The 24911-nt window shown below is 32.4% G+C and overlaps 1 protein-coding gene across 2 annotated transcripts in view; it reads right to left on the reverse strand.

Annotated features, from left to right (window-relative positions):
* The window catches only part of LOC125069845 (frizzled-10-like), a 28019-nt gene extending 8325 nt beyond the window's left edge, over window positions 1-19694 (reverse strand). Inside the window, exon 1 of one of the 2 annotated variants that reach the window (XM_047679437.1) lies at window positions 19478-19694. In XM_047679437.1, coding sequence (XP_047535393.1) covers window positions 19478-19547 — 70 coding nt within the window. In that variant the 5' untranslated portion in view covers window positions 19548-19694. Of the gene's footprint in view, window positions 1-19367 lie in introns of both variants that reach the window. The other variant, XM_047679436.1, reaches the window with a different exon arrangement.
* Window positions 19695-24911: the final 5217 nt, after the last annotated feature.

Consider the following 24911-nt stretch of genomic DNA (forward strand, 5'->3'; position numbering starts at 1 on the left):
AGTAGTAGTACAAACAGTCTCCTTCCCTTAAACATCGACAATTTTCACACATTGAATCTTCAGAAGCGAATAATCTTACAAAAAATGTTGTCTTCTCTTATCACAATTATATAAGATAATATCTCAACCATACAACGTCGTTTGAGGGTCCCGCGACATAACATTAAGTCAGGTGTTATTCTCAGAAGCTAGTCAGATCAAACGTAGCTTAGATTGATATAAAAACAAGATTCCATCGGATGTGAGAAGTACTTCTGTTAATTAGAGCGGTCTGAACTCGGAACATAAACTTCGTTTTATAGTTCAGTAATGAATGTTTCGGAACTTTCGTTGTTAATTAGACTGTCTTATTAGATTCGTTTATAGAAATTAAACTAAAACGAATCCGGATTTTATTTAAGAACACTAATCTACAAAATCATGTTCGGTTAAAAGACGGCTCTAGAAAAACTTGCTGTACAAAATATATTTCATTTAGGACGTTAAAATACCACGTGATTTTTCTCTGTTCTAGTTGAAGAACGCATCGAAAATGGTATTTTACGATAATCAATATCAAATATCAATCAATCGATAAATTTCACCCGCACCACTTAGATGTCCGTAAATTTTTGAGGTATTTTCTGCCTCGCACAACCACTCTGTGGAACCATCTTTCGCCGGCGGTTTTTCCGAACCGATACGACTTGGGAACCTTCAAGAAAAGAGCGTACTTATTTCTTAAAGGCCGGCAACGCACCTGTAACCCCCCTGGTGTTGCAGATGTCCATGGGCGGTGGTAATCACTTTCCATCAGGTGAGCCTCCTGCCCGTTCGCCCCTTGCATCATAAAAAAAAAAATCATTCCCATGAAATTCTCTCTAATATGTCTATCACTTTCTATATCAACATACAAGGCCGATTGAAAAACAGAAATTAAATATATTTTGTGGCCCCCAATCCGCTCGCGTTTTAAGGCTTGAGCGTCGGGTGTTAGGTATATATTCGACACCAATGCTGGCGGCCTTACACTGCAGAATACGAATGAAAAAAATAGTTTTAAGCACATTGTCAACAGTTATAAAAAATGTAATTGAATGTCAAAGTTAAAGGAACTATGTACGATTAAAAACAAGTATTATCCGGCTTCAGCGAAAGCTTATGACTGACCAATGTAATAGCTTCACATCTTCAAGATTCTGATCATTAACAATTTTATTTCATACTCTGTTATTACGTATTAAAACGCATTATACCAACGGCTGCAATCCTCGAATCTCCGTAAGATAAGCTTAATAGTTTTAGAAGTAAACTCTATTTCATTGTTATAAGGTATAATTTAAGAAACAATCATAATTGCATACGACCCAGAGTATCAACCCAAGCTGATTTGAATTATATTGCCATAGAAATAAGGTTGATAAATATGTCTAGATTTGTTCATCGGAGATGGTCACAAGGTTCGTCTGATTATGAATTAGTTACGCTCAGCTGAACGCTGTTTCGATCTTTTGTCGAGTCCGAGATGCATGAATATCAAGTTTTAGAATCGTTTCAAAAACAAGACTTGTAAAGTCATCATTTGATATCAAATTCAAGATATATTCGGTGCGTCTATATAGTTATATGTGGATCCATAAAATTGGCAGATTATTTTAGTATTTATAATACAATAAACATTGATACAGCACGCTGAAATTCGAATGAATGAATTTTGAATGTGAAAAAAAATATCATTTAATTTACTAGAGCCGCTGGTAGAGCGTTGTGCACCCACTCATCAGATATTCTACCACAGCAATACTTCGTATGGGAGTGTTCCAACTTGAACTTGAGTAAGCCAGTGTCACGAGTCTTCGAGTGTGGAGAAAGTTTGGAGCACATGCAAGCTTCCTCACGATGTTTTCCATCATTGCCAAGCACGAGATGAATTATAAACATAAATTAAGCACATGAAAAAACAATATCTTGCCTGGGATTGACCTGCCATCATCAGTTAAGAGATACGCTTTCTAACCACTGGGCTACCTCGACTCACAGTTGCTCTTAGATTTAATAATAACTATCCTAAACTATATTAACGTTTCGTGTATATCAACAGCACGTATGTCTGTCTGTGTGCTGACCTCGAGCCCAAACAAACCGAGTTAATATTGCTTTAATGTGTTCATAAAATTTTTAAAAGAGAATTGTTTACGCGATGTGCAATAAATTTCAAGTATTTACTTAGCACATCGTAAATGTCGCGTTTATTATGTGTAAGTCTCTATGTCAATTTTGCAATGACCTTCGAGATTTTTTATTATAATCTGTATTTAAGGATAATTTATTTAATCTTCTTTAAATTGTTTTTTTTTTTTATTATATTAACAAATACACAAATAGTTGTGTTGAAAGGACAGAACTCGTCGGTTATAACTAAAGATCACGGGGTCGAATTCAAATGAATACTCCTGAGTTTTTCGTTTAACTAATTTGTGCTTCTTGTAGTTTCTTAGTAGGACTTTTACCAAGTTGTTCTTTTCATCAAGACAATATTGTTTTTTTTTTCAATAAAAATTTAATATGTCCATATTGTTTCATACAAACCCTTTCAAATCGCAATTTTCAATGATGATATTATAATATTAAACGAAATTTAATTCTACCGTTACGAAATCAAGATTCAACCGAGATGAACCGGCATGTATATAACCGACATATAACTCAGTATTTGTAATTTTGTTTTTTGTAAAAAAAATATTGAATACTATTAAAAACCTAGTTCCCAATATTTCTTCATTATTATAGTAAAATATAGTCAAATTTTGTTCTCATTAAATCATAAAAGTTTTTTTTACGGCAGGAAGTAACGGAGGCTGCGTGGCGGGATACGGCGCCAGTCATTATCAAGTGATAACGAATTGAGAACAACAAACAAGGATGCATGTTAGGAATTCCTATTTCTTAATAACGGAGAGAGAATTTCCTTACTATGAACAAAAACCACAATTTCACACTTTGATTACAGAATATTTTTCAATATTAAGAGTTTACACTTACGGAAGTAATGGGATTCACGAGCCTTGGCGGACGAGTATATGGGCCTAATGGTAAGTGGTCACCACCAGTGTGTGGCCCATAGACAAAGGCGCTGTAAAAAATATTAGCCATTCTGTACATCACCTATGCGCCACCAACCTTGGGAACTAAGATGTTATGTCCCTTGTGCCTGTGATTACACTGGCTTCCTTCCTTCCTTCCAACCGGATCACAACATTACAGAGTACTGTTATTTGGCGGTAGAATATCTGGTGAGTGGGTGGTATCTACCCAGAGGGACTTGGACAAAGCCACCAAGTAAAACCTACATCTGAACTGTATACGGTAACCTAGAATTGTATATGAAGGTCGACTGGGATCAGAGGTGAGCCCCAGGAGGGCTCTTAATTATTTTTGTTTTGGAGGAGATCGCCATAACACTGTTAGCGCGGTATGTTGTTAACGTCATAATTATAGATGAATCGGATCCGTCACAGATTTTAAACATAAGTAAGGTTATTTATTAATATAATATAATATTCCAATTGGCCAAGAGTTCTTCGTGACATCGAGCACGTATAAATTAGCATTGCACTTCACATATCAAGTTAGATTGCTTAGGAGTTACGAGCGAGTCATTTTTCGTTTACACAGTGATTAGCATGGTACTGGAAATTGACGAGAATAACACTTGCGTAGGAAAGTACATTTGTCAATTTTAACAGCTTTAAAATTGTTTAAAGAATGAGTTTTAAGGTACACTAGGTGACGCTTGCGGAATCGCTCGCGTTTTACTTTTCCTGACTTTCTTTCAATCTTGCTTCATACCAAATTTCATCAAATTCTGTTAAGCGGTTTGACTGTGACAGACAGACAGAGGTTACTTTCGCATTAATAATATTAGCATAGATATTTAATTATATCTCTCTCTATTTTCAAATTATATATATATATGTACCGATTGCTTCAATATAAATTAACACATCTTATTCCTTCCACATTCGATTCAACGGTGAAATGCTGTTAGCATTCTTGCCACAATTCCACGCGGTCAACATGTGTACAGTGGCTATTTTTAGTTTGATTGGTACATACTTTTCGGTCCTTGATGTATATATATTTTATATACACAATATTTATTAAGTATTTATTTATTAAACGATACTAGTCTCGTCTAATCAAACATAAAAATAAATACATAAATGTTAAAGCAATTTGGTTTGTCGTAAACCGTTTTATAATTTATTAAATAACATACAATAAAACGTTATATATACATATATAAAATAAACTTACAGAATACATATAAAGTTTTATGTATGTTTTGTTAAAATATAATTAATATATAAATAATTTTCTCGTCAAATTGTTCACGCGAAAGAATTCCTTAGGAATGTTAAGAACTCATTTATTTCCCTTTGCTCGATAAAGGCACCGCGCCGTCGTTATTGACGTACAAATAAGCTATAAATACAACCAATGAAAAAAGTAATAAGACGACTATAACCGTAGTTGGCAATATAATGAGATACCGGAAAATATAATCGATTTAACATTTAACAAATTTAAAAAATATATATTAAGACAATATCAATATCGTAATATCGTAACCAATAAATCTAATTATTCATTAAAGTTATACTTTTTGTATTAAGACGCCTGGATTTAGGCTCGGTTTCCAACACGGAACTCATTAAACAATAATTGTAAACATGGTTAATTAAAAGAGCAATGATGCGAGTTTCTTGCTGTTCGCTAGAGGCTGCTTTGCGAAACGGTGGTAGAGTTCAAACATTGACGATCCAAAAATGCTTTATTGAAAAATTCACTTGAATGAAACACATTAGATTTGAACAATGCAACGTATTATCGCAAGGACGCCAATAGCCCAGTGATGTGTGTGTTGGCTATTGCCGTCTTCAAATTCAGTCTTAACACACGCTCAATAAGACGATTTAGAGGGCACCATAGACCTATAAGTAACACCTAAGAACAGGCATTGTTTTGCTCAGCGCTCATAACACGTTGATTTTAACTAAGGATTAGCGTGTTCGTAAAGATGCGGGGAGACGAAGGAATCGTTTTTTTGTGTGCTTAATTTGTATCTATAATCCATTTCGCATTTGGCGGAGCAGATAATATTGTGAAGTAACCAGAATGGGACTTCTGAAAATCTACCACATGGGATTAGAGCAGCATTGTTAAATATGCTCTGAACATTCTCCTCAATAGGAAGGAGGAGGACCTGGAATTAGATATACAGTGTGCTACTAGATTTTTTTTTAATAAAAATTGATTTGCACGCGCATCTCTCTACTTCGTGACAGATATTTTCGTCGCATTCGCAAAATTATCGCCAACAAATGCCGCATACCGAGCTCAGATACCTAAAATACAGACGGACAAGTTGTTATAGTTTCGTGATGTATAAAAGATATAAAAAGCAAAGTAATTACTGATTCGAAATCATTCGATGTAATGCCATTCCAATGCGGAAGTCATATTTGTAAATGTAATAAAAAAGAAAGTACGATGCCGATCTAGAAATAAAAATAAAACACGATTTCTCTCTCTTTCTGTCATTTGTAATCCGACGTAGGAAAGAAGAAAACAAAGCATCGTGTAACAATACAATCGCTATACATTTGTAAGGGGGTGGCTGTACAATGTAGATAACATCTCGTCCCAACGTCACGTGAGATAATGAGCGTCTATTGCTTTCAAATCTTCATTAACTTTATCAAAGATAAGGAAATGAAAGTCACGAATACCTCGAAGCAGCCGATGAAAGTATTCAGCCTGTTACATTTAGCTATTATCAAAACTAATCGATACTAATATTATAAATACGAAAGTAACTCTGTCTGTTTACTTGTTGCTCTTTCGCGGCTAAACACTGAACCGAATTTGATGAAAATTGTGTATGGAACAAGCTTGAAGTCCAAGGAAAGACATAAAAGGCCTTTTTAAAGAGTTAATTTCTCATTAATAATATTGGTTTAAATAATTAAAATTGTCAATGGTAAAAAACATTGCTAATATTTTAGCCAAATGATGGCTAAAGAGAATGTTCCCAACGTCCAAGTCATATGGAGATCAACCTTTCTTTTCTTAAGAGTATGTTTGTTTATTCAAAACTAGTGACCCGATCCGGCGTCACCTACGTACAATTTATACATTAAGATAATGTTGTGATATAAATATAATTAATATTCTATAGGCTTAAGAAGAATAACTATTTAACAATGAAAAAATAATTTAAAAGTGCATCATTTGTTACAGAGATTACTCCTCCACAAGAACAAAATTAAATATAAAGCTACCACCGGTTCGGAAAGTAGATTCCACCGAAAAGAACCGACAATTCTCAGTTGTTACTCTTTTCTACCATTTATAAATATATTTACAATAAATCTTATTTTAAAAATATATTTATAAATAAGGCAATTATTATACGATACAAGAATATATATGTAGATGTTAAAAAAAATCAATTAACATATAGAAGATATAAATATTATTTTAAATACAGTTGATGTGCGTATCTCGTTTGAGAAAAAGAGTAACCATCCGTTTTACGAGTTTTTCTCAGTAGAATTTACATTCAATTTTATCCCGATAATGAAGTGTTAATAGGAGCCTATTTGAATAAAGAATACTTTGAATATGTAGGCTCTATCAAAAAGCGTCTCAGACATTAAACAAGTGAATATTAAAAAATATAAAAGAATAGTATTCAAGATAAAACGGCTCGAAAAAAAATATCTTTGCGCAAAACCGAAATGCATTTTATTAATTTCCTTCCAGTACCGCACGCAGCGCCATTTACAACCTTATTAAATATATATAAAAATTCAAATTCGCTACTCGCTCGATTGTGAATTATAATGAAATTTAAATTTACTTCAATTTAAAAGTAAAAATTGAACATCAAGTTGCATCAATTCACAGTTGAATAAGGACGAAACATAAAAAGTTAATTTATCAACAGACGGATCGACAAAGAGGCCGGCCATTCATGCCCGACCACTGTGAGCATGTTGACAGCACAGAAGATATACTTCTTTATAATATATATTTTTATTACATATATACATTATGTAGGTATGCAATTATACATATAAATACATGATGACGTGTATTACGTTTGTGTATTTATATAAGTTTGATTTTTTTTGTGTCGAAAGATTTGTTTAATGATTGTAGGCTTTAGAGCTATGATTTTTGGGTATAGCACAGTTTTTAACTTATTAACTTTGCGCTGAACTACAAATTTGAGGAATTAGTGTACCAGTGTAAATACACGGGGAATGATACACTAGAGGCTAGTGGTAGTGGCTGACCCAGAGGGATCTCAAGCAATAAAAGATCTGTTCTTCCGTTACATTCATTCATTTAACAAGCATTACACTCACTAAAGTAAAATGAAATGCTTTGTGCTGCTTAGAGTTTTCTATGCTAAAATATCCCACGGCAAGGTAAGCCCGTACGTCGCAAACGACAGTCCAGGATCCGCCATTACTCAAGTCATAGTGACGTCATTGTTAGTGAAGGGAGTATTTTATATACTTCTTGTATGTACCAATGTCTATCGGTGAAAGCGAGGACTTACCATATAGTAAATTATTCACACGTCTGCGTTCTTAAAACAAACTATGAATATTTTTATATACGTAACCTATTTTGTATAAATAATTTAGTTTATTAATTTAATTTTTTTTTTTAGTATACGTGTTGATTTTTGACATTTTGATGGATATATAATTGCATGACTGCGATACATTTTATAATATATTCTTTGATATGATAAGGTATATATTTTAAACACGGTTTTAGGAAACGATATTTTTGACTTTTTATATCTAGAAAGTTCTAGGTATAACATTATTTAGTTAAGTTCTGGCCGTTTTCGTTTCCTTCTCAACTATTTGAACGTTACATAAATCATTATAGTAATATTAACCAATGAGATTAAATTTATTCCGTTCTCAGAACCGCATATAACACGCTTTTGTTACGACAGAGGTTTTATGGACAGTGGTCTGTAGTCTGGACCACAATGTATCGCATTATCCACGGTGAGCCCACAGCGAGCGTGTCGGATCCGGGAATCGAACTCAGGATAATGTATAATTGGTCAGCATTCCACGAACCGAAAGCCCGAACGTACGTAAGACAGATGCTTAAGGCGAAGCTAAGTTTTGGAAGTATCGATTATTTTTTTAATAAAACAGTCAGACATTTTTTATTATTAAAAAAAAATATTACTGTTAAGTATATTACATTAAAATAATGCTATCTACTCTGCGATGGTAATCCATAATAAATAAAAAGATGTGAATATAAAATTATATTTTATAAATTTAATTATTTAAATGAGGCAGAGAAATAAGTACAAACTTTGTTTTATTTACTTTGCTATATAAACCCTTTTAACAGACGTAAAACCCTACCTTCTCATTGTAGGTATATTGATCAGTTTTAATATGCAGGTCACGTGACTACTTCAACATAACCTATATTATACCATAGTCTTGTCATTTGCAAACATACTTTTATAATTGCTAATAATTATTGACATTTCAACAATAAACAAACACTTAAATGTTAATTCATTGCGCAATTTCGTGTTATTATCTTTTTTTTTTTTGTTGTTATTATAAGTATACCAAAGGGAATAAGTTGAAACAATCAATTTGTTTTTCTTATAGCCTTTTATTTCATGCCTTTTAAATGTATGAGTAATTATTTAACTAATATCATTGAATTACATTAAAAACATAAACGATTTAGCTATTCTTTTTTTTTAATTAACGTACAGTATAAGCAATACTTTGTACGAATTATTCAGCCAATAAATGAGAAATATATATTTAATTGACATAACGAAAAAAAGACTCTAAAAAAATACAATTTTATATCATTTAAAATTTAATTGTAAGAAATATGAATAAATTACATTAAAAAGTGAATTAACGATTTACAAAACACTTATTACATTATAAAAACCAATTATCTTAATTACATATTCTGTAAAAAAAGCATAATATTAAAATTAATTGACTGTGCAGCCTCACCTTAATGGCGGAGTCATTTTTGGTCGATTAGTGAGGGCATTACGTTGGTAGCAATTAGTCAAGATTTTAAGGTTTCATTTAGAATTTATTGCTTTAACGACCGATAGAGAATAGTGGATTACATGTCGTTAACGCTTTCAAAACATTCTATGATTACGCGTGCACGTGTTTCCATATAAAGTTTTAAATATTTTTACTTAAAAATATCGAACGCATAATTTGTTTTTCTGCTTATAAGTATTTATTTTGTTGATTATTTAAAGAAGGCTGTATTATTTCGTATGTCAAATGAATAGTTGTTTAATTTTTTTCTGTTTAAAGTAATAATGATTTTCAATGAATTCGTTTTTGCTATTTGAACGTGGATCATTTAATGTATTTGTATTACTTTTTTTTTTCTATGTTAACAAATATTTCATCGTGAAAAACTCTCTAAGTAAACACACGCTCGAAAATAATCTACAAACCGATAAAGGTTAGATATAAGATATACTTAATAAAATACTTGATTCTCAACAATGCAAAAACGTAATCGCCATACTACATCGCCGGGTCGTTGGACCGCAGATAAAATAAAAACTGCGCGCGCGCATCGGGCGGTATCGCCTTTGATCGCGCCGACCGCCCCCCTCGCTCCTACCGCGACTTTATAACATATCATTGCAATTATCGTATAAAGTATTTATACTTGTATTCATTAAACGTACACGTTATAAATGGTTTAATCCGTTTGATGTTTATTTTTAAATGACAGTTGACTTTCTATAGCAATGACATTAATATTGTATGCCTTCTCAGAAGTAACTATTACACTTATTCACAAACAAATGTAACCGAGGTGGCCAAGTGTTTAGAGCATACTGTCAATCTTAGCTGATTATTGTGGGTTCAGACAAGTACTGAATTTTTAAAACATTGCCAGGACACCTGCATGTGTCCAACCCGCTTTGGAACAGCGTGGGGAATAAGCGCCTAGTCCTTAAAAGGAAAAGAGGCTTTCGCTCAGCTTGTGAGACATTTACAAACAGTAACATTACAATACAATTATTAATTACGAGTTTAAGTACTAAAGTAAAACATTTCGAAAAATCAACTATTATTATTTTAGTCACGTACATTGTAAAAAAGACTTTAATGAATTTATTGTCCGTTACGTAACGACGGTGCCTGCGTACATAGAAAGGCGATAATTACATTATACAAAAAGTTACAGCTGGATGTGCAATTATAGTACAAAAACGATACACGACACCCCGATATGGCTTCGACTAACACCTATAAATTCATCTGAAAATAGCTTAATATAAATTTGAACACCTTTAATTCATGGCGGAGAACACGTCGGTGTATTTTATGGTAACTGGAACCAGTTTTTAAATAACTTAGCACTTTTTTTTAGTAAAAAACCTTCGGCTTTGTCCGTCCGCCTACCTGCTGTAATTAGACGGGCAATTTGTAGCTCTTCTGGGTCCTTTTTGCCGTTTCGTCTGAGCAGGCGCCGCGGGCTAGGCCCGAAATCGTCAGAAATGGATTTGAAATTACACTTTAACGTGCGCGAGAGCAGGAAGCGAGATATTATTGATGATTATTAAGAGTTATTTCGTTACAAACTATAAAATAATTTCATTGATTAATTGATATTTATTATTTAATATTTCGGACAGATTGTAAATAAAGGATCTGTTAGACGAGATGTGTTTCATAAAACCTTATTGTAAATATAATATTTACTATATTTTTCCAACATTATGCTCGGTCATGATTTGTAAAGTAACTGTTTTTTTATTCAATTTCTATTTGTATTTAGTGGAATCCGCAATGATTATTAATGTTAATAATTCTTATGTAAAAATTAATAAAATATTGTAATTTTAACTGTTGTAAGTAAAGATGATAACCTATGTATTTCTATACGATATCTAGTAGAAATAGTCTTGAAACAATATTAAACTAAACAAATAAAAAAATATAATATTTTTCAAAGTATCTATAGCACTTTTTATACATCCATACAGCATTCGGGTGTTAAAAACCTGCCCCCACAAAGGCCCCTTTGTTCCTTATTATCTCATACCTGTCTTAATGATAGGTCTTCAAGACGAAATAACACCTCTAAAAACGTAACAAAGACACCGCCAGCGAGAAATGGGTTATGGAGCTGTGTTTTTAGATTACATTGTTTTATTGTTGCATATAAAATCTATTGTTCATAACAAATATTATTAATAATAGAGAAGGATATTGCGCAAAGGGTAGACTATTGTTTTCAAGTTTGAAGTAAAAGGATTGAATGTTTATTGCTTGGTTTATTACGTTATTAAACGATAAGGTTATTCAGTGTAAGCCTATTTTTTTACGATCGAAAGTATCGCAAGTTCAATAAAAGAGAGATGCTAAATTTATTTATATGAATAGGAATATACGTAACACGTTAATATCGTTAATTGAAGTTGTGATTATAAAGCAATACACGTTTATTGGAAAGGCAGGATATCGATTCGATCCCGTCTTTAGCGATGCTTGCAAACATTTGGGCTTCGACCTGAGTGTGAATTTTATCAACAGATGTGGATAATTTTCAATACAAGAAACAATCAATGAAGGAATTTCTAATATTCCTATTTAAGCCTTTAAGCTCACATATCACTTGTGTTAGGAGTGGGGTACACAATTGCCCAAGTGGTCAGGATCGATCCTGAGACTTTTTACTTCCAAACCATTGTGCCAATGACGCAATACTAATATGTAGCAAGATTGAATACCAAAGAAAGTAATCGGTTAATTTTATTACTAAGATCTGACGACCGACCCCTAAAACACGAACGACATTCAACGTTATTCCATATTGAGTTTTATAATAAAAAAACGTGTATCCGATACAAAGATCTAAAGAGTTATAAATTCGCCCCTTCCGTTTATCAGATCAATAATGATTAACAATTATCTCATCTAGATTGAATAAAAGCCGAATTCGTGTTTTATCAGATTCCAACGTTATCTATAACACTTTTACCGTTATCATAGTTTCAATTAATAGCGTCGATAACCGATACAGATCATATCGCTGTCATTGAAGCACGTAAATTAATCATTTAACGTACGTTACTCTACATTTTTTTACTTTTTGAAAACCGGAATAGGTTAACTGATCATTTATTTAAGTGCACAGGATCGTAGGCATTAATGTATGTGTAGGGACATAACATCTTAATTTCCAGGGTTGATGACGCGTTGTCTGTGGTTAACTTTTTAATATCGTTAATGTCTATGACCAATGATGGCCGTTGACAGATGTCAATTGGTTCATTTGACATCTGCTACAAATGTGGATATATAAAAGTAACAGTATTCATATTATTAAATATCAATTTATTGTATATTTTTATATGCCCTATTAATCAAGTGTACGATAATATCTGAAATGACAAGCGATTCGATAATCTGTTTATTATAGTACTAGTTATGACCTTGAACTAAATTTATTTAGTCTTTTATAGGTAAGTTACAGATTCGACGTTTATAAATATAGTTACAAATTTAATTCAAATTGCAACAATAATTTATACAGTTTCTATTTTATTTTTACTTCAAAGACTAAATTCTTGTAAATAACACCCCTTTAAAGACACAGCACACGACAAAAATAATATGTTAATACAATATTTAACTATGATATGTGATTGTGTCGTATGAAAATAAAAAAAAACGGACACATCAAACGACTAAACTCAAGATAATAGAAACTCCAATACCTGTGAAGATGACGAATGAAGAAGCGATGAGTTTGAAAAAAAAAACAAATTTGTTCAGTTCGAATCAGCTGTGTTCTTATCATTATTATTACAGATAATGAAACAAGAATTGAACGCAACACTCGACGTTTGCAATCGATAGAATTGCGAGCCAAATTGTCAGCGTATACTTTATCCAAATTATTTCCTAAAAAGACTTAACTGGTTATTTAATTTAGTATTGCTAACATGAAAAAATGGTAATGAATAGAAATTAAAAGTATACAGATTAAGTCCAAGTGACTAAGAATTAAAAAATAATTTGGGAATATATTATTAATAAGTGGTATCACTACTATTATATACTACTACTAATATCTATTTAATAATAAAGGGTAATTAAATAAAAAATTTTAACCATAATCTTTAATTATGGAAAATAAATGGAAAAACAAAACACTTTCTTGATAAAGTAAATTGTACTATCGTTTTAGGAAATAAAATGCCTGAGATAAACCGGTGAAAGAAACCCAGCAATTTTTTTTACGTGTTTTTTTAAATTGCTTACAATTTTCAATATGATAAAGATACAAACCAGGAAACGATCGTTTCATTCCCCAGGAATGATATCTATCTATGAGCTCACTAAGTGTATAATAGCAAAATTTTAGCAACAGTTCTCAATTTATTGTTTTTATAATCTGTAAAAACTTTGTTACATATATATATCTTTACTGCAAGTTCAATGACCTCTCATCATAAGATTTTTACTCGTGAATGGACCGGCCCACTACTAGCGTATGATCGGAGATAAAGGTCGATTTTGTACCGACTATGAAGATTTCACGATTTTTTCCTAGACAGGCTTACAAGCGATTTTAAGTCGTAATTACATGAACATAAAAACGCTTATGATGCATTATGTATGTGTATCCTATACGTTAGGGTTGGCACTATAAAAATAATGAAATAAAAAAAATATATTATCCGTTTAACATTTTCACTAATATTTTGTATTAATGTTTTATTGCTCGACATTTTTTTAGTTAATAAGTTATGACTAAAATAAATATATATAAATAAAAATTAACTGAGTCATTATTGACTAAACAACATTTTAATATTAATATTTTAAAATAAATAATATTATATCTTAATTTTATTTATATTTTACACTTACTGCTCTAATTGATTTCAATTGTCGTTATATTTTTGATTTTTCATGAGTGGTAACCCTACATGAAGTCGTGTTTAAAAATTTGTTGTTACGGCAACAAAACGTGTTGTTCTAGATCTCAACAACGGTAACAAATTGAATCTTCTGCGCAAAAAATATATGAACTGTTCTTCGACATTTGAGGAATAAAAAATAAATAAAATTAAACAACTGGAATATCCCACAGGTGGGCTAAGGGATTCTGTAGAAACCTATAATATATATAAATTGAGTGATACAACGTATGTGATATCAACAAAGGGCTTCAAGAGTATTCGTAACTTATACGACTTGCGTTCAATAAACTGTGATGTAAAAATAAAATCGATGTCAACATTGAAGTACATAATATCTCAACTTCAATAAAATAATAGATAAATTTTATAACTTAATGAAACGTATCGAGTGCGTTCTTATCACGCCAGTTAACGTTATCTATATTTAAAAAAGTTATATAGGACTATAATTTTTTCTTCATAACAATTGAGATTATTCATAAAAGGTACTGGCTCCTCTGCGTGACTCTACCCGCTTTAAGCATTGCTCCACTCTCTGAGGTAGCTTTCTTGTTTACAATTAGTCTTAGATACCTCAAACTAAGTTATATTTAATTTAAAGTATCGTAGGTAAGACTCGTTTCCTCAAATTCAATGCTGATAATATTTGTGAATAAATATTGCAACACTTTGAGTATTTAAATTCGAGACAGACTAACGATATGTAATTTGACAGGCATTAATTTTCTTGTTGATTATACTTTTTTTTTACAAATACGATAAAACATAGTATTTCGTTGTCAGGTATTCTAAGCATAGCTATGGAACGGTTTCGAATTTATTCATAAGAAAGGTCCGCAGTCTTAAGGCTAATTTGACACCCGACTCGGTTGTAAAATGAGGTTGAAAGCCGTCTTAAGGTAATACGCTGTTCTGCCACATCCTGTAAATATTTTAGTCGTTATAATCAATGTTGCAAATGTCTGTCTCTGACATTTCACGTTCGAGTTTTAAGAAGATTTTATTCAGTTTTATAATAAGTCTACTGCCAATATTAGATGCAATCGCATGTAAAATGAGCTTAAACTCCAAGAAAGGATATAAGCTCTTAAAACGCGAATGATAACTATTCCACATAAATTTTAATCCATTTATTACAAGTATTAATTTATATTCACACATTGCAATTTAATAATAATTATAAACATTTCGTTATGACTCATTATTAGGTATTTGCTTTGCGTATATTTGCATATATTTTTTTATTGAATAATTAAAATGAAACCGGCTATTGATATTAAATATTCGTAAAGAAAATAGGTAATTAACGAATATATATGAAATATTGGTATTAATTCGCTCAAATTTGCACTCGCTTGTATACTAGTTTTAATAATTATCATTAATATTCGTGTAATTTGATTTTGGAATTTAATTGCTTGCTCCATGTATTGAACTGTGGGATAATACCAGCGGTACTTTTTGCAGCCCACCTGTCTCAGTTTACAGGGCCGGATCTACCTTATGGCTTTTTGAGCTTCAGGGCCTCGTGGATTCAAGGGGCCCTGAAGCTAAATGAAGTCAAGACAAAGTTAAAAATAGACCATAATGCGAAAGAAACTTTATTCGTTTTATTAAATTAAACAGATCGTATGGTTTGCGAATCCTGCAATTAATCAAACCCATTCAATTAATTTAATTCAAGTCTACGTTCAGGTGTGTCTTAAGTGAGGCCCCTAAGTAGAGCTCAGGGCCCCCTAAACTCACGGTCCGGCCCTGTCAGTTTACCAATTATTCTACCGCAAAATAGCATTTATATTGCTGTTCTGGTTTGTAGGACTAGTGAGTCAGTGTAATTACAAGAGTCGAACCTACAATAGTAGAGGTGTTTTTGTTGATTGGCATGATGCGCAATAATATGCTATTGCACTAGAGTTTTGTGCACTTGAATATTTGCCTCGTAGATTGAATAGCCGAGACCAAAATCAATAAAAAATTCATAATGTTTATTTATTGTTTCAAACGAACACTATAACGATGCTTATTGAAATAGCGAGTTACCGTCCAGTGTTAACTGATGTTACGGCTTAGCGAAATTGAACGAACCTTAGTATTATCTTTTATATGCGTATATCGTTCGGCGCCTGTGATGCCCGCGTTATCTGGTATTAGCGATACACATCGACACTTAAGTCTGATAACGAATATAAATAAAAATAAATGTTTGCTCGCGTACAAGATACCGCTGTCGATATAGTGTATGGAATATCGTTAGTTTATTCCGTACACTTGAAAATTAGAACGTTAACTATTTCCATCGAGATCTTATTGTTTTTAATCGACTACGAAAGAGTTTCAATACGTCTGTTTTTTATAAGAGTAAGTAAGTGGCTATCGCACATACAATTATAAAGACTCCTTACATCTCCAATGCGCCAACAACCTCGGGGGGATTCGTTAGGCTTAGTTACACTCACCACAATTTATACTAAGTATTAAGTGTTTGGAGCTGGAATTTATACGAGAGCGCGATACCCACCTAAAAGGGCTAGCACAAAACCCTACTACCAAGTAAAGTAATCATATATCTTTTTATAAAATTCGAGTGTTACCTAATGTTTATGGGGTTCAGTAAAGCTCGAAAGTGATCCCAAATTAATTTCGGCACTGAACAGTGTTAAGATATAATATCAAAAGCGTGTATAAAGACAACCTTTTAAAGTGAAATGAAAATAAAAGTGTATCTTGGCTAACGATCAAGACATCACATCCAGATAGCACCAGTAAGTCTTGACTTAAATTAGCGCAGTTCATCACAAGCTGATGAGCTTCACCATTGCGTGAAAATTGAACAAATGTTTCCCAAATGATATCTCCCAAGCTTGCGAGCTTGAATTTTAACATTATAATTAAGGAGAAAAAACAAGTCTCAGATTAATTCTAAAATTCTAATCCACGATCGATTTCGTTTCAATACCAATTAAAACCCAATAAAACATTTTAAGTATCACCTGCGATCGTAAATATCGTTTTTAATTGCAAACATCAAATCAGAAGAAATACAATTTTAATTCAGCGTTTAAATTAAATTCACGAAATTAAAACGATACAAAAATTCGTTACTATTAAAGAACGTTATTGATTCGACTTTAAAAGGCCCTTAATAATGGTTCTGTGATCGTCGGTAACCTGTTCGAAGCTGAGATGCGGCGTCTTTGAACTCGGGTATCCAGACTCAATCAAAACGATCGGACGTGCGACTAAGACCGCATAACCCTTTGGGCAAATGTGCACATCATGCTTTTATCGATTTAAATTAAGGCCAACCTATATTCTCTTTCAAAAATTAGTATGAGAAGTGGGCATATATATGTTGCTAGGCCACATATATAATAGGTAACAATGTTTAGGGTTAATTTGTAGTCATATAAAATTATTTAGTACAATGCTACAATATTTAACGTGCAGATACCAAATATACATGGGTACTAAATATCATAACTTTGAAGCCCTTCAACGCCAAAAGTTTATGGTATATATTTTTATCCTACAATTGTTTGTGTGCGTGTGGTTGTTTTCATGTGGAAATAAAAATTAATTCAAATTATGTAATGAAATTATGTACAGTATTAAATACATACTGTAATTAATTTGACAGTGACGTTGACAAATTAACAAAGTTAATGAAAGAAACAGTAAAATAAGTTATTTTAATAATTAATTAATTCAATTTTATACGTAAATATGCAGTCTTAAATCATTATTATAAACGAATATTCAATTTGTAAATTAAAAAAGTATTTTTAAATATAGCAACACAGAACATTAAAATATCACGCAAACGTTATAATTTAAGTTGTAACAATATATAATACTTAGAATTACGTAGGTACGTATTATTGAATTATGTTTATATGACACCATTAGCATGCCAAATTCTCATGGTGTAAACTAACGTTCTGAATCGCTAATATATCGCTAACAAAAAGGAATCTTTGATGTTCCGCTAGACCGTCATACCACATGTTTATACGTGTAACATGATTACATGAAAAATGTTTATAAATGCTAAAACACACACCGACATTTCATATTTACTTGGAAGTAAAATGTCAGTCAACGCGACCGGCGCGGGCGCTTTGACGCGGACTTCAATTAAATTTATAATTTATTCAAAATAATAAAACAGTCTGTACAAAAAATAAGAACATTTAATAACCTAAATTACTTCTAATGAAACCGAGAGAGGTGGAATGTTAATTGGCGTTAATTTTTTAATTAAAATATACAAAAACTAAAATATAAAGCAAAGATGCAACGTAACCTGCTTAATATTTCCGCTTTTAAATATCTTATCGATTAATTATAAACATTAATATAAAATTCTCGTGTGAATAGACTAGAGCTTATCTCAAAATACCCTGTTGAACATACACAGTAGCGAAATCAAACAGTAACCCCTCAAACCCTGCATTGTAACAGATAATATTAACAAGTCGTTAAATCTATTCATCTGTCACTCGTAACCCTTACTAAGCAATAAATTGCCTCCCCTACCATGAAGTTGCGAACCACTACTTATATTAAAACTTTTTGGTGGGAGATAAAAATATTTGCACAATTTATTGGGTTTACTCAGGCGTGCTGTCAGATATAATATTTATTAAATATATTTTTTAACCTCACTAATTATATTAAAAGACGCGCAAGTGAATGCAACTTTTAATGAAGTTTATATTCTTTTTTTTTAAATCTTATAAGAATGTCAAATTTACTAAATGTAACGTGACGTACGTTAAGCAAAACAAACTCATATTTTGAATGAATTTTATATAGAACATATATATTAATACGTATTATTATCAATTATAATTTAATTTATGGATCTTAACTTCGTGTTCATTGAACTCGTTTTGATGTTTGTTTCAAATGTAAACAAAATTAATTTAGCTTCGACTTTTCACTGCGAAATAAATGTAAACTAGTTCGATAGAATGACATTTCAATTTAGACGTCAATTCATCAAACGAATTGTAATTCGTCGATATTTTTTTCTCTGATAACGTTTGTCGTTGTTTGAATATATAAAAATTAGTTTGTAATTAACTAAATTTAGTTACATATAACTCCTAGTTATGTTTAACAAGCAGCGGTTAGCGTTAAATATATAGAGAACCTATTGGTTATATTAAAATGTATTAAAATTATATTCAATTACACTTCAAATTGACTCCATTACTATACTTATGTACCTTTATGATCATTTACTTGTAGGTATAAATAAATAGAGTTAAGAAAAATGTATTCTAACATAATTCGCTAATTACAAAATCTTGGTACAACTTACCGCTTCCTCAGCTTCCTTTTGATCTCTGTGTCCCATTAGATTAGGCATGGCTGTCCAGTTGTAACCAAGGTCCTGGCACTGAGACAGCTTAATCCTCTCGCATTTTCCACCTTCGACCTCCTCCTGGTCAGCAGCAACCATCCAAACCAGGAGAAAAATACACAAAAACCGACCCATCATTGTGTCACAGTTAATAAATACAATACGATGTATATATTTTCAGTCATATTAAAACTATTCAGTCATAAAAACACAAACACTATCGTATAAAGTTTACGGAACGTCTTTTAAATGAGCGCACGTCTTCCCTTAAACGGAGTTCGTAGCGGACTGATTCAAATTTCGAACGCGGCGCGGCTCAAAGGCAGAGCCATGGAACCGGTCGGCCGCGGCCGGTGCGTTCTAAGCGCGCATATGTTTCGATAAAACTTTGGACGCATGAACATGGCATTACGAAGTAAAAAAAAAGGAAAGGTGCCTAATTCGTGCAACTCAACGCAATCAGTGGGAGTCATTTTGTAGCGTCACTATAACAGAGGGAGAAGAGCGAGACAATGATGCACAGATTAAATTAAGTGTATATGCCCATGGGGGAGGATTATATATTTTTAAATTGCTTCAATATAAGTGTTGGCCGATTGAGAAATTTGGGAATTTTATTCGAATTTTAAAGGATCGAACGGGATTAAAACAGCTCGATTAATTTTTTCAATTGTAATTAGCTTTTACGTAATTAGCTTAAGGTTGTTGAACTTTCACTGAGCTTACTTTGCATATCACGAAGTTCATCTGGAAATAATCTTACTTGAAATTATAGAAGGTATATTAAAAAAAGTATACTGGTTATTGACCGCAACCCCTAGATCACAATACCGGAAGACCTGCAAAAGAGCCAACCTAAGGCTTTTATCGCATATTCTTTTATCTCCCATGCATCCCAAGTAGAATACACAATTAGGCCCCTTCATTACATCACTCCAATAACACCTTTAATATATAAACAGTGCAAATCAATTGCAACTCTATTTCAAGCAATTAAGATAAAAAATCGAAAAACGATCTTCACATCTCGGCCTCTTGCCTTGACCACTATAAGTAGACCTGCAAATCGTAGGGACGTCGTTTCATATTGAAAGACAAGGAAGGTTGTTTTTATAGTGGTTGTTTGTATGAATAGTTGCATTGTGTGAGCGGGACGCCTGATCGAGAGTCAAAGGCGCCGCCGGGCAGCGCGTACGCAGCCCGGACGAGAACGGAATGCCTAATTAAGGACGCATGCGTGGACTGTTGGGTGATGATTGTGGTCCGAGTGTAGAGAAAAAAAAACTTCGATTATTATTTTTTAATGTACTTTTTTTATTATATTAATGTGCAAAGGTTTTTGGCACGACAGCAAAACTAGATATCGGTTTGACTTAATAATTAATAAACTATTTATCAAACCTTTAATGTAATCGTCTCTTTAATCAATCGTATATAATATGAGTTTTCTTTCGACTGTCAACTTACTTATGTCAGAAATACAGATATGTGATGCTTATTTGACAATTGGCAACAATGATTAATTGTTATTAACTAATTAAGTCCTTAAACATACAAATGAGCGTTACTGTAGTCGCGTATGCACGTAACATTTCACCTTGGTTAGCTACCAACATTATATCCTCATGGAAAATGGGTTAGTACCATCTAACGGTCAACTATAGCACCGCGCGCGCTCATTGGTCAATCACAGATTGCGGAAATTGAATATATAAGATGTTATACATCAAAAGGTTTGCAGATTTTTTTTATATGGCTTTAACGTGCGTTTAAGCTTTGCTTTTTAATCGTATCCGAATCTATATTATACACGCATAACATAATAATTCATTTAAATCAATGATTAAAGGTTGGATTCTACGAATTTTTTTTTATAAATTCTCTTGAATTATTTATTGTATTTTGGTGCGATAGCCTTAAGCTTTGATATATAAGCTTGTAATAAACCTGCAGGGAGTCAAATGTGAAGTTTAGTAACTGAATATTCATCGTGCCTCAATTTGTTGTCTCTACTAATATATTAATTCTATATATGCGAAAGTAACTCTACCTGTTATTGTTGAAACCGCTAAACCGAATTTGAACTTTTGTATGAAAAACACCTGACGATCTACACTTAAAACTCGAGCGAAGCCGCGGACAAGGCCTAGTTTTTTTTATAAATAGTCAGTTGGAATAATTATAATTACTTACAGTTAGAAACTTATATATTTTAAACAATTCCCAATTAATATTAAAAAAAAAATGATTTAAAAAGTATTTTCGATAAGACATTTGATAATTGATGTCTGCAGAAATTATCGCAAGAATTTATCGATAAAGTGTTCAATGATGCGCCGGCTTCCAAGTTCCAACTAATAAGTCCTTAGAATGATTCGTCAGCGTTATCGTGAATAATTGAGCAATATTGTGAGATTATCGGACGTATTTAGATTATTTTTTAAATAATTATTACTTCCTCGTTTCGATCACATTGTTTAATTTATAGCTTTAATCGTATTTTTGGAAAGGAGTACTAGATTATAAAATCATTTTAAACTTGTCTCAACTAAGGCATTCATATTGTTTTTTTATATTAAAACTACTGGAAACAAATACCACCAGTTTTTTTTGGTGTGTTTAATTTTTCTTTACAGTTCGCCGTTTAGCACGAACGGTGAAGAAAAACATCGTGTTCAACATGTTCCAAATTATCTCCTGAAATAGAGAAGATCTTATTCCAGTACAGAGAAATTTTACAAGAGAAAACTATGATTAAGGTTTTTTTATAATATTACGACAAACAATAACATTCATTTTTAGTAAATAAAGTAAGTATTATTTACTATATTAATAAAGCTAATAATAATACTTTCTTTGTTTTTTTTTTAATATCTTAATACATAACTTAGATTTGTGACAGTAGCATGTCCTAGTATTTAGTCTATTTTTTATGACAAACAATAATATTATTTTTTATTAAATATAGTAAGTATTATTTATATATAGTGATGAAGCTAATAATTTGGCTTTTATGTTATATATCTGTATATTCTTAAATATCTAGGACTTGGAATTGAAAAAAAATTACATTAGATAGCCCAATTCTATGCTTTTTAATGGTCTATGGTCTGAGGCGGGTAGCTAGAGACATAGACCTCACAATGCAGCTATTATTTACTTCGTTATAGGGTCTTGTGCCAAACCGTCTGGGTAGGTACCACTCAATCTTCATATATTGTACCACCATACCGCAATACTTAATATTGTTAGGTACCGGTTCGAAGAATACGTGAACCAGTGTAACTACAGGAACACGGGTCAACATCGTAGAAAAAAATTATGTCCACATAAAGGATGGAAAGGATTAATGATTATGTCCAAGGGTGGTGACCACATACCGTCGTGTGACTAGGTTATCAAACTGCAAATCGAATATAAAAAAAAAACTTTAAATGTAGCTGTCATAAAACGCTCCAGTGAGAAACTTGCGCCCAAGACGAAGTACAGTCGGCCGCGTATCGTAATTAATACGTCAGATATGGCTCGGGTGGCGGCGCGATTGACAGTACATGCAAAGTGCAGGAAGCGATCGCCGAACCACTACCGAGCGCCGACCGCTATCGACTTGCGCCAAATTAATTAATATTTACGATGTTTTTATTATGCGAGTCTGAATCGGCTGAGTCATACGAATTTCACTAGATGTTACGTTCCCTACAAGCAAGTTTATATCAAAGTACTGAATTCAAATTCAACTCTCTTCAAAGGATTATCTAGAAAATAATAAATTATTTAAAACCATGAAACCCGTAGACGAATACAGCTGACTTCCTGGTCTGGTCATTTTGAAGTTCTCGTACAAACTGGACTGACGACTTAAAGAAGAAGGCGGGCAACCGCTGGCTGCAGGCACAGGTCCGGTCGCGGTTCCATTTAGGGACGACCTATGTCCAGCAAGGACCTTTAAAGGCTGAATGATGAGATACAATGTTTTTTGACAACTAAAACATTTTTTGATGTTTCACAAATGCGGCGATGCTGGTAACAATACCATATACTACATACCGAGACGAGTCGATACAGTAGATGTAGAACAGTAGTTTACAGGTTGAAAGGCAGAGCACCCCTGATTTTTAAATGAGTAATTATATCTTGAACAGCTAGACTAAGCTCTAAACCTTTCCCAACTGTGGGTTTACAGGCCGTCACTTTAACTCCTACTAAACTCTTTTAACGGCAAGATTTTGTTGGCTTTTGAATCATCACGCCATATTTAAAATATAAAGGATAGTATACACGTAAAAATTTTTAGTGTTTTTTTGTTTAGTTACTTAAAAGTGTGTAAAAATAAATATTACATTAAAATAATCAAATTGAAAAAACACTTAATGTTATTTTCAAAGGTAGGCTTATCTCTAAAAGGGATCTCAGTCAACATTAGAGTAACTTGTGGGATATTCTAAGATTTAACAATTTCATATGAAAATAAATACCATGAGCGGAAAATAAATCCTCACCAATATTGTTAAGACGAAAGTTCGTATATATGGATGTTTGTTACTACTGAACGAATTTCAATGAAACTTTACAATAATATAGATTATAAATCAGAATAACTATTGACAAAGATATTGTGTGAATAAAATCTGACCACCAATCCCTAATCTCTAAAACCAGAGCGCAGTCGCGTGCGAAAACTAGTACATAATAAATATATTCAAATGATAGTTAAGACTGAGTTCAACGTCCTTGTCAGTTGAGTTCGCAGATTTGTCTGAATAAAATTTTCTAGTCAATTTAGTGTTCGTAGTTCGTGTATTGATTAATAATAAAGAATTACTACTAAGTTTCTTGACGGTTCTTTTTCGTTCTACATTCCGGTGGTAGATTTTTTTTTATGTAATAGGTATGTGGACTGGCGAATGTGCAACCTTATGTCACCGCCACCCATAGACATTGGCACCGTTAGAAATATTAACCATTACTTACATCGCCAGTGCGCCATCAACAATGGGAAGTAAGATGTTATGTCCCTTGGACCTGTAGTTAAACTGCCTCAATACCAAGTATTGCTGTTTGATGACAGGATACCTAATGAGTGGGTGGTATCTATCCATACGGGCTTTCACATAGACCTACTAACAAGTATAGTGTGTAGATTTACATCCAATTTCATAGTATAAAATGACAACTCAAAAGCACTTTTGATGATTTACTTGTAATCTAGTACATTTTTATTTATATTTTTGATTTTAATCAAATATATCCAGTAAAATAATGAAAAAGTATTCTACAGAGTCGAACTAAGATGGAGAGAGATGGAGTAGAGTAAAGAAACTCCCGCACTGGAATTCTCCTTTAAAATATTAATATATATACAATTTATTTTATGTATTTACGTATAAATATTCTTTAAAGAGGGATTTGTTAAACAATGCAGCGTCTTCTTTCTCATGTCATATTAATAATGGCAGAAAAAGATAAAACATGATTTAACTAAAGACCGGCTAAACAACGCTA

The sequence above is a fragment of the Vanessa atalanta genome, chromosome 16 (assembly GCF_905147765.1).
Source record: "Vanessa atalanta chromosome 16, ilVanAtal1.2, whole genome shotgun sequence".
Taxonomy (NCBI): domain Eukaryota; kingdom Metazoa; phylum Arthropoda; class Insecta; order Lepidoptera; family Nymphalidae; genus Vanessa; species Vanessa atalanta.